We start from the raw sequence: 12,448 nt of genomic DNA, 5'->3' as shown, positions 1-12,448 counted from the left end.
GGATAGAGGAAAAAAGAAATCCAGTTCGTCACCCACACCTAATATTTTAGAAAAGATATCAATTCTACAAAGCCAAGAACTTATACATCTGTTACTCTCTATCTCCTTTTCTCGCCTATATTCAACAGATATACATCTTTTGCATCACAACAAAGTCAGTATAACAAAATTTAAGCATATCAGTCTTGGTTCTGTATTTCTTATGCTCTCTGGACCTACTCTGCATTCAGTGGATTGCTGGATGTTAATGATTGTTCAGAAAACTATCACAGCACCTTAAGTACCATTCTTTTCAAATAAACTATTTCAAATGCTTTGCTATTGCAATAGCAAATATACTACTGAAAGCAAACTAGATAATTTAATAAAGTATTGACAGTTAACATCTGACTTCTTGATATGTACCAGGCACTGTTTGTTCTAAGCATTTTACATTTAATTCTCACAATTATCTATGAGATAAAAAAAAAAAATTTTTTTTTTTTTAGATAGGGTCTATTTCGGTAATTGTCCCCTACTTCACAGATGGGAAAACTGAGGCAAAGAGAAGGTAAATCCCATGTTCAAGGTCATAGACTAGTAACTAGGAGAGGCTGGATGCAAACAGTATTGTTCCAGAGCCTAGGAGCAGTCAGGTATTCAACTCAGGCCAAGCCTAGGGACCTAAAGTCATTTCCAAGAAAGAGGGCCTCCAGAATCAGTTCTTCCCCCTTAAATTCCTACACAATAGCTCCCTTACCCAACTCTACTTTCATACTAAGCGGCAAGAGCAAAGCAACACAAAAGATCTTCCCTGCTTTCCACCACCCTACAGGAAGGAAGACTTTACCATTGATGCACCAGCCAAGCAAACTAATGAATTCTATATTTGCATGAGTGCAGATATACACACCCAGGACCAATATCAAAAAAAAAAAGAAGCTGTTGTGTCAAAACAGTTCAGTTATCTTCCAAATATTTTTTTCTGTAGCATACTAAATGTAATATTGTAGAAATGGGGCATACTCAAGTACAGTATTTATAAAGCCTCCTTATTCAAATTAAGCATGCAGATTAAGCCTTGAATAAGCTTAAAAATAACGTATATTTAAAATTTGGAGGTAAGGAGAGGATAACAGAACTTCAGCTCAGAGTGGCTTCTGTGAATAAAGCCCAGAGTGATCCTGCAATTTCCCATATAAAGCAGTAGGCATTATACCCTTTTTTTTTTTAAACCTCATTTGCTTGCTATTCCACAGTCTGGAGATCCTGGGTGGTACAAACTGCTAACGCATTTGGCTGCTAACCAAAAGGTTGTAGGTTCAAAGTCCACCCAGAGGCACCTTGGAAGAAAAGCCTGCAGTTCTACGTCCAAAAAGTCAGCCACTGAAGACCCAGAGTAGGAGCACAGTTCCACTCTGACTCACATGGGGTCGCCATGAGTCAGAATCAACTCCATGGCAACTGGTCCACAGGGTCTATTACTTATGTCCCCCATGGGGACAGGGGGACAATACATGACCTAGTAAGAAAGTTAGGAAGAAAGGGCTTGTGGCAGTAGACAGAGACAATCTTACAGCAACCTTTCTCTCTGTCAATTCAGTTGTACTTATTTAATTGAGAATTCCAAAAATATGGAAGTAAAAAGCAAGCTTGTCTTCAACAAAATTATATAGATCAAACCTTCATGAAGGTAAATGATGATGTCTATTGCTGTAACCTGGATATATACACAATTCAAAATTAGTATCTTCGGCAGCCATGTCTGCATTCATTCATCACATCTGTCAAATAATAAATGCACACAAAAAGTTAAGGAGCAAGCACTTGAGGTCTGGAGAAAGGGCTGAAAGAGATTGCATTTATGAGCATGAGTTCCACTAAAAATAATCCGATTTGAATTCTACAACTTCTAAAATGTAGTGGGCACTTTATAGATTTACCGAATAAACGATCAGATCCTAAAACTAGAGAAACTGCTACTTAGTAATGATCCTCCCCCAAAAATAAAGTACTTAAAAAAAGTAATTTTTAATCAGTTTGAATACACCCTTCCAGACTTCTCTCTGCATATATACAAATGGTACAAATCTTTGTATCCAATTTCATAAACTATCTCTTTCATTCAATATATTAACTGCTTACCACCAAAATATATAGAACTACCTCAAAATTAACATATGCATACCATTTTACTAAACAGTTAAGCCATAATTTGTTTCTACTGAAAAATATCTACTTGTTAACCAAGTTTTCACTGTTATTATCTCCCTAACTTTTTTTTTTTAAGAACATAATAAAAAAAAAAAGAAGAAGAACATAATTTGGCAAATTTATATTTCTTTAGGATAAATTTTCAGGGTCAAATGGAAAGCACAATTAAGTTTTAGATAAGCTCACCTGCAAACCTAAACCAATACAACCTTCCACAGCAGTGCTCAATTTTCAGTTCTTTGGTAACTTTTTTCCAAATATTTATCAGCTAAGTTTCCTACTACTTTCATGAATTATCAACCTGTTCATAGATTGTGCACATTTCTTTATTGGATTATAAACAGTTTTTTTCCTAAATATTTGTCAGATGCTATTTATATATAAGGAGACCCTGGGTAGTGCCAACAGTTAATGTACTTAGCTGCTAGCCAAAAGGTTGGAGCTTCAAGTCCATCCAGAGGTGCCTCAGAAGAAAGGCCTGGTGATCTACTTCTCCAAAATCAGCCATTGAAAACCCTGTGAAGCAGCACAGTTCTACTCTAACATACATGGGGTCACCACGAGTCAGAGTTGACTTCACAGCAACTGGTTATTTATATATAAAGGATTCTTTTTTTTTTCCTTAATTTTTACTATGTTTTAAGTGAAAGTTTACAAATCAAGTCAGTCTCTCATACAAAAATTTATATATACCTTGCTATGTACTCCTAGTTGCTCTCCCCCTAATGAGACAGCACACTCCTTCTCTCCACTCTCTATTTTTGTGTCCATTTGGCCAGCTTCTGATCCCCTCTGCCCTCTCATCTCCCCTCCAGACAGAAGCTGCCCACATAGTCTCATGTGTCTACTTGATCCAAGAAGCTCACTCTTCACCAGTATCACTTTCTATCCCATAGTCCAGTCCAATCCCTGTCTGAAGAATTGGCTTTGGGAATGGTTCCTGTCTTGGGCTAACAGAAGGTCTGGGGACCATGACTTACGGGGTCCTTCTAGTCTCAGTCAGACCATTAAATCTGGTCTTTTTATGAGAATCTGGAGTCCGCATCCCACTGCTCTTCTGCTCCCTCAGGGGCTCTCTGTTGTGTTCCCTGTCAGGACAGTCATCTGTTGTAGCCGGGCACCATCTAGTTCTTCTGGTCTCAGGGTGATGTAGTCTCTGGTTTATGTGGCCCTTTGTGTCTCTTGGGCTCATAATTACCTTGTGTCCTTGGTGTTCTACATTCTCCTTTGCTCCAGGTGGGCTGAGACCAATTGACGCACCTTAGATGGCCGCTTACTAGCGTTTAAGACCCCAGAAATCACTCTCTAAAGTGGGATGCAGGATGTTTTTTTAATGGATTTTTATATAAAAGATTCTTACCATTCATCATGCTTTACAGAATTTCCTTTTACAGTCTGCATTTATCTATGAATTTTTAAAGGAGCATTTGGTACAAAAAGTTTCCTATTTTTCTCAATAACAATCACCATTTCTTTACAGTATATATATTAAGTTCAGAATTAGAAAATCTCCAGCCTCTGACCCGATAAATATTCACCAATACTTTCTTCTATTGTTAAGTAGGACCTAACTGCACTTTTCTTCCCTGTGCAATTTTGTAATGACTCAGGATCTGTAATTTCCCCTCTTTCATAAACTAAAAATTTAACGCACACACACATACATGCTTTGTTTCTGAGATTAATATAAATTGTATTAGACTACCAGAGCTTTCCTACAAATGTACCAGGAATGGGTGACAGGAGTACTGAGACAGAGACAGCCTCGACTGAGGCTGCCAGGCATAAGACACCCAGGGTACCAAGAGCAGCCAGAGCCTCTCAGTCAGTGACCGTGGGTATGTACCACTGTCAATCTTATGGGTCCTCAATAGTTTATCCCTGTAATTACTACAAACCACCATTTCATTTGTCCATGTGTGCCATAAAATAAAAAGGGTTGAGAAGGACTTCCACTTGAGGCAACCTGGACAACATACTCCTGCTGAAAAATAAAGACGTCAGATAAAACATTGGAATGCAGGACAATACATGACCTAGCAAGAAAGTTATAAAGAAAGAGCTTGTGGCAATGGAGGGAACCAGAACTCAGAGAGGCAGAGGCAGAGAGAGCACTGAAGCAACTTTTTGCATTGAGGTCATCTGAAAGCCTGCGTGAACCTGAGTGTTGGGCTTAGAGATCCCATCAGGAAAGAACACAAAGCCAGGGGCCACACAAGAAGGGGAGTAAAACAAGACACCCTCCTCATAAATTTGAGGTCTCAACGTACTACACTTTCAATCTAATTTTAAACTAAAAAATAATAGCTTTTTCAAATTTTATTGTCCTGAAGGACAAAGAAAATGCCCATCCCAAGATGACAATGGGTGAAGAAGAAAATCTCCTGGGAATACGTAACCACAAGCCTAAATTCATTCCACCAGGGTAGAACATGTAAACTTCAGGCAAGAATTTAACTCAGCATAGTTCTAGGCTAGTAGCGATCCAAAGTACAGGTCAAAAACACACTATATCATATCCCTGGCATAAAAGAATTTCCATAGTTCCAAAGAAAATGAACTATTCAGCTTATTAAAAAAAAAAAATCACTAAACAAGAAGAGGTGGAAGCAGATGAAAGAAGGCAATCAACATGTTAATATTGACATATTAAATTAATATATTAAAACAAGCATTTACTGTTTAATACAGTATTAGTCCCTGGGTGGTGCAAACAGTTAGGCACTCCAAAGCACTGAAGGTTGACAGTTCAAATCTATCCAAAATCGCCCGTTAAGACAGGTCTGGCAATCTGCTTCCCAAAGGTCACAGTCTTGAAAATTCTATGGAGCAGTTAGCTCTACTCTGCAAATATGGATTGCCATGAATTGGAATCAACTCAAAGGCAACCAGCAACAACAACAAACGTAGTATTTTAATCACAACAAATGTAAATGGAATAAATATGCTAGGTTTGCAGATTTTGTAAAATCTAGATTTATCCAATTTATAAGACACATCTAAAACATAATATAGAAAGAATTAAAGGAAAAAGAAAAATACTACACAAACATTACCAAAAGAAAAGCTAGTACTATATCAGATATCATGAATTATAATAAAAATACAAAAGTAAAAACAACTGGTGTATGAATACAAATATTTAGCTCAGCAATAGACCGCCATATGTGTGCAAACTTATGACAAAATGGGCAATCAATAACCTAATCTAAAAACGGTGGTAAACCAAGTTACATGTAAGGGGAAGAAAAAAGAAATTGGACTCTTATAGTTACAAATACAAAACCTATTGTATTTGCGGAAGATGAAATTATATAAACCTTTAAGAAGAAAACATAGGAAATGTCTCTGACATCAAGATAAGGTTACAATTTCTTTTAAAACTGACAAAAAGTACAAATAAGTTATGGGGGGGAGGCTGATAGATTAATTCAACTACAACTGTAAAGATAAGCCACAAACTGGGAAAATATTACTTTCAACATAAAAAGTGACAAAGCATTCATGTATTTCGAATATACAAGGAACTCCTAGGAATCAGTTAAGGAAAAAAAAAAACCTCAATTGAATATATGTGCGTGTCTGTGTGTGTTGTGTACTGAGGAGATTTTAGTCTGCCACTGTGATCTGCAAATCTCAATAATAAGCAATAAAGCAAAACACAATCAAATTCTTCATTGATTGATACAGATCAAAGGTCAAACAGTTATATTACCCACTACCTTAGATACTTGGGAAACCCTGGTGGTGTAGTGTACTGGTTAAGAGCTACGGCTGCTAACCAGAAGGTTGGCAGTTTGAATACACCAGGCGCTCCTTGGGAATCCTCTGGGAAAGTTCTACTCTGTCTTATACTGTCGCTATGAGTCAGAATCAACTCTATGCCAATGGGTTTTTTTTAGATACTTTTTAGTTTTTTCACAAAGTACTGCTCATGTCTCCTTAAGCCATTAGATAGTAACCTTGCTCCAGTCAATCATTACTACAAATTTTCCTGATAATGACTTGAAAGGTTTTTCATTTAGGTATCGAAAGGATAAAAATAAGAAACAAATCCAAGTATTTCCCATTAGTGGTTCTTTTAAACATGAAAACTAATTTGAAAAATGTTCATCTGAAAAACCAGTCCTAAAAGCATTTTTAAATTCACTAAAATTTTTTTTTTAGCCATGGTCTTTGTGGCTCACACACAGTGACTGAGTGGGACTATGCAAATAAGGTATATGGAACCTGTGGTGGTTGGGGTTGTATGTCAACTTGGCTCAGCCACAGTTCCCAATACTGTGTGGTTGTCCTTCATTTTATATGTTGTGGATCCTGACTTCTACATGTTGATGAGGCAGGATTGGTATAAGGCATGTCTTAGGTCCCAGCATCGAAGAAGGGTGTGACTCAAGCCCCACCCTTACTAAAGTTGCACCCTTCCCTGGGGTGTGGCCTGCATCTAAGATATATGTGTATGTCCTGGTTAGGCTTTCTCTCTCTGCATCTGGTTAATGATCAATTGACCTCTCCAGAGGCCTGCTATCCAACCTGGGATTCGAAGGCTCCATAGCCCTTCAGACCAGCAGTCTGTCATGTGACCTGATTCACCAGCTTCCACAGCCTTGTGAGCCAGCAGTCTGTGGTCTGAACTACTAGTTTGAGTTTGTCAGCTCCTGCAGCCATGTAGGTTGGGGGAAGCCAATGCCTGACCCACAAATTTGGGACTTGCCAGCCTCCATAACCACGTAAGCCATTTCCTCTATATGGTTCGTGAGCTCTGTGAGATGTTGCAGCGAATTAGGGAACCCAAAGACAGGAGCGAGAATACTGAGGGGAGAGGGAGTAGCTGATGTTAGAAATGAGGCAGTAGTACAGCAGCTTGGAAAAGCTGGTCATTTGGGACACTTTTAACCTCCGCCTCATAGGAATCAGCTTTGTGCTGATCCTTATAAATTATACATTTACTACCTTAAAACAGGGTGGTGCAGTTAATGTACTCACCTGCTAACCAAAAGGTTAGACGGTCAAGTCCACCCAGAGGTAACTCAAAAGAAAGGCCTGGCAAAATCTACTCCCAAAACATCAGTCATTGAAAACCCTATGGGGCACAGTTCTACTCCAACACACAAGGTCACCATGAATCAGAACTTACTCCATAGCAAATGGTGGTGGTGGTGGCCTTAAACACATAGGCTTAAATTTTTAAAAGTGAGACCATTATATTAAAAAACTAACCCTCTAAAACACCATTTGAACTTAGCTTGAGTATCTAAGCTTATATTCAAATTTTTATTTTAAATTGGTGAAATAAATACCAACTCACTGGTCTCTAGAGAAACCTGAAGTCCAGCTTCTCCACACAAGAGATAAATTTGAATTACTGGAATAACATACTTCTTGACATCTCAATCTTCTATTCTATAAGGAATTTTGAAATTTAAAATCCTTAGGTTTGGGGGCTTCTGTTTCTGGCCAAGATACAGCAAAAAGGACTAGATTTACTCCTGAATCAAGCAACTAAAAACCCACAGAAAACATATACAATAAAGGTTTTCAGAAAACAGATGACAATAATCCTTTAGAAAGGGAAAACAAAGGGCTTCAAGCCTTATAATTACCCCAAGTTTACTGCCTATAGACACACAGGTATAGGAAATTTCTTGCAGGAGTCAATGCAAACTGGAATAAAGTCGAAAAGCGTCTTTAAAGTTACTGAAAGAAAAAAACACTGTCAATCTTCAATTCTATACCCAGCGAAAATATCTTTCAAAAACAAAGGTGAAATAAATACTTTTTCATATATACAAAAGCTGAAAGAATTCATCACCCATAGACCTGCAGTCTAAGAAATGTTAAAAGAAATTCTTTAGGCAGAAGGAAAGTTATACCAGATGAAAATCTTGATCCATGCACTAGAATGAAGAACACCAGAAATGGGGGTACTGTAAAAGACATTTTTCTTATTTTACAAAACCTCTTAAAAACACAACTCACTGAAGAAGTCTACCACAAAAGCTGTAAGTGAGTTTAGCAAGGTCACAGGATACAAGGTAAACATGCAAAAAATAAATAGTATTTCTTTATACTAACAAAGAACAATAAGAAACAAAATTTTTAAATGCCATTTACAACAGCTAAAAAAAATATTAAATTTATAGGTATAATTCCAACAACGTTATGTGCAGCATGATTCATACGCTGAAAACTACCAAACTCTGATGAAAAAAAGTCAAGAATAAGTGCTGATAGTATATTCATAGATTGGAAGACTTGTTAGTGTTAAGATACCAAGTCTTCCCAAATTAATTTATAGATTTAATGCAATTCGAATCAAAATCCCAGCAGAAGGCAAGAATGCAGAGAAATTGAAGCCCTTGTGTACTGCTGGTGGGAACATAAAATGGTACAGCTGCTGTGGAAGTTTGGTGCTTCCTCAAAAAGTTAAACATAGAATTACCATATGAACAGCCATTCCACTCCTAGATATATTTCCCGAAAGACTTGAAAGTAGAAACTCAAAAAGAAACTTATGCACCAATGTTCACCGCAGCATTACTGACAATAGCTAAAAGGTGGGAGAGGAGCCCTGGGGGCACAATGGCTAAGTGCTTGGCTGCTAATCAAAAGTTTCCCAGTTTGAACCTACTTAGCTGTTGTGCGGCAGAAAGACATGGCCATCTGCTTCCATAAAGACTAGAGCCAAGAAAACCCTATGGGGCAGTTCTACTCTGTCACATGGGGTCATTATGAGTCGAAAATTGACTCAACAACACCTAACAACAACAATAGATGGAAACAACCCAAGAGTCCATCAAGAGATGAATAGGTATAAACCAACTGTAGTATATCCATACAACTCAATCATAAAGAGAAATGAAATTGATTCATGCTATGACATGAACCCTGAAAACATTATGCTAAGTGAAGTTAGTCAGACACAAAAGGACAAATACTGTATGATCTCACTTACATGAAACACCTAGAATATCTAGAATGGGCAAATAAATGTAGAGAGACAAAAATTTATTAGTGGTTACCAGGGCATGCGGGGGAGGGGGGTAAGGCAGATAGGGTTAACTGCACTGGCAGAACAAAAGAGCTGTTACAAGATTACCATCTAGAAGTTGGGTAAACAGGAACCACACCCTGTCAACATGAGATAAGGCTGAAATAACCCATGAATTATTATCTTCTTCTTAGTGTTTTTCTAGTCCCTTCCCCCTTTACGGGCTCCTGCATGCCAAAGTTCCACGGCTGTTTAACCTTCCTTAGCCCTCGGAAGATGGTGATGTAGTGCCAAAGATCGGTGCACTTGTGCTATATCCCATAATACGTGATGCCAAGGGCTGCCTGGAGGACTCCATCTTGAATATCAGCAGCTTCCATCTTGGATTCCAGATGCACGGGCAAACTAATTAACATGCCCCGCCATTCTGAGAAGTACCCATCCCTTGAAAGAAGCCCACTAAATATTCATTACTCTCTTGTCTCCACTGAACCCATGTAAGCCCTAGCCTTGCTTCCCTTTTCAAGTCAGTCTTTTGAAGAGGCTTAGATCCCAGCTAAATCCTTTTGCTTGACTCAGGTAAAATAAAGCTTGCTGAAGATAAAGTTTGTCTTTGCGTGTATTCTTACTTGGGAAAAGACAAGGACTCTGTGTCAGATTGGCAATTGGTAACAGGGGGACAAAATGGGAAGTTATTGCATAAGGGATACTGAGTTTTTCTTTGTTAGTTGCTGTCAAGTCGGCTCTGGCTCATGCCAACCTAATGAGTGATAAAAAAAAAAAAAACTGTTGTCAATAAGTTGTATACCTGTAAAAAGGTGAAGTGGCAAAGGCTGTGTGATACATATATTTACAACAATGGCATAAAAAAGAGTAGCTGCTAAGGCTGCTTATGTACAGCCAAACACATCATGGGATTTGGTTCCTTGGTTTGGAGGTTTTGGGTCATGATTTCGAGCAACAACTCAGTTAACTGGCCCAATAACATGTTTAGTGCTTCTCTTCTGCATTCTAGTTCTTTGCATACCACCTGGGGCCTTAAAAGCTTGCAAGCGGCCACCCAAGGCACAACAATTGGTTTCTAGTCACCTGGAGTAACAGAGGAAGAAAGAGAGTCAGAAATAGGAGGAGGATATGGTCATGGATTGAATTATGTCCCCCCAAAAATGTATCAACTTGGTCACGCCATGTGTGGTTGTCCCCCATTTTGTGATTATAATTTTATGTTGAGAGGATTAGGGTGGGATTATAACACCACCCTTACCTTAGGTCACCTCCCTGATCCAAGATAAAGGGAGCTTCCCTGGGGTGTGGCCTGAACCACCTTTTATCTCCTAAGAGATAAAAGGGAAGCAAGCAGAGAGTTGGAGACCTCACACCACCAAGAAAGCACCACCAGCAGCACAGCATGTCCTTTGGACATGGGGTCCCTGCGCCTGAGAAGCTCCTGGACCAGCACAAGGCTACGGACAAGGACCTTCCTCCAGAGCCGACAGAGAGTGAAAGCCTTCCCCTAGGGCAGATGTTCTGAATTTAGACTTGTAACCTACTACTAGACTGTGAGAAAATAATTTCTCTTTGTTAAAGCCATCCACTTGTGGTATCTCTGTTATAGCAGCACTAGATAGCTAAGGCAGATATGGAACACGTGGCTAATTGCCTCCATGTACAACTGCCTACTCTGCCATGAGAGCAGAAGAACTGGATGGTGCCCGGCTACCATTACTGAACATTTTGATCAAAGATTCCATAGAAGAATCCTAATCAGGGGAAAATGCAGAACATAATTTCAAATTCTCATGGACTCCAGACTTTCTAGAGCCATGAAGTTTGGATGAATCCCTGAGACTACTGCCCTGAGATAATCTTTAAACCTTAAACCAAAAATATCCCCTGAAGAAAGATTGGTCCAAAGGACTAATGGACCACAGCCTCTACCAGACTGAGTTTGGCACAATTAGATGGTATATGGCTACCACATCTGACTGCTCTGACAGGGATCACAATAGAGGATCCAGGACAGAGCTGAAGAGAAAAGTAGAACAAAATTCAAATTCACAAAAAAAAAAAAAAAACAAAACAGCCTTACTGGTCTGATAGAGACTGGAGAAACCCCAAGAGTATGAACCCCACACACGCTTTTAACTCAGTACTGAAGTCACTCCTGAGGTTCGTCCTTTAGCCAAAGATTAGACAGGTCCATAAAACAACCAACCATACACGTAGTTCAACCACATATACAAAACTAAATGGACACAAGCCCAGGAACAAGGACAAGAATGCAGGAGAGGAGAGTAAAGCTAGACAAATGGAAATGGGGAACCCAAGGTCAAGAAGGGGAGAATACTAACACAGAGCACCGTAGGCAACCAATGTTACAAAACAATATGTGCATTATTTAATGAGAAACTAATTTGCTCTGTAAACCTTCACCTAAAGCACAATTATACACACACACATATATATCCCCTGAAGTCTTCTTAAAACCAAACCAGAGTTTAGCTTAACTAGTAAAAAAAAAAAAAAAAAAAGTCTGCCTTGAGCATTATGTTCTTTTAACAACTATCTGTATGGGATCAAGTTGATAACAGCAACTCAAAGACTAGACAGGAACCTTAGAGGGCAATGAATTTATGTTAATGGGGGAGGAACAACTCAGAAAAGGAGGGTGAGAACGGTTGCAAAACTCTAAGAACGTTATCAGTGTCACTAAACAGTACACGCAGAAACTGTTGAATTGGTGTATGTTTTGCTGTATATATTCTCAACAACAACAAAATAAAATTTTTAAAAAATTTGGAGACCGGGGAAACCCCGAGAGAATGGCCCCCTTTTAGCTCAGTACTGAAGTCACTCCTGAGGTTCACCCTTCATCCAATGATTACACAGGTCTAACAATAACACACGAGGGACATGCTTCATAGTTCAATCATGTCTACAAGACTAATGGGCACACCAGCCCAAAAGACAAGAAGGTAGGAAGGGACAGGAAAAGTGAACAAATGGAAAAAGGAAACATGGGGTGGAGAAGGGGAGAGTGTTGATATATCACGGGGTTGGCAACCAAGGTCACAAAAAAATATGTGTATTAACTGATTAATGAGAAATGAATTTGCTCTATAGACTTTCACCTAAATCACAAAAAAAAAAAAAAATTGGAAATGGATAGTGGTGATGGTTGCACAACATAGTAAACGTAATTAACGTCGCTGAATTGTACCCTTAAAAGTGGGTAAATGGCAAATGTTTTGTTGTGCATATGTA

General features: G+C 38.7%; 1 protein-coding gene across 27 annotated transcripts in view; it reads right to left on the bottom strand.

Moving 5' to 3' along the window:
• KDM6A (lysine demethylase 6A) overlaps positions 1-12,448 on the bottom strand; it is a 288,116-nt gene that overhangs the window by 203,095 nt on the left and 72,573 nt on the right. The window contains exon 1 of one of the 27 annotated variants that reach the window (XM_064278182.1): positions 1,663-11,205. The exons of the other annotated variants lie outside the window; for them this stretch is intronic. Within the exon in view, the coding sequence (XP_064134252.1) occupies positions 1,663-1,668 (6 nt within the window). The 5' untranslated portion in view covers positions 1,669-11,205. Of the gene's footprint in view, positions 1-1,662; positions 11,206-12,448 lie in introns of those variants that run through there. 27 annotated transcript variants of the gene reach the window in all.

This window comes from Loxodonta africana, chromosome X, assembly GCF_030014295.1.
Source record: "Loxodonta africana isolate mLoxAfr1 chromosome X, mLoxAfr1.hap2, whole genome shotgun sequence".
NCBI classification, from domain to species: Eukaryota; Metazoa; Chordata; class Mammalia; order Proboscidea; family Elephantidae; genus Loxodonta; species Loxodonta africana.
Note: the sequence above shows the minus strand (reverse complement) of the source record. Positions and strands in the feature narration are given on the sequence as shown.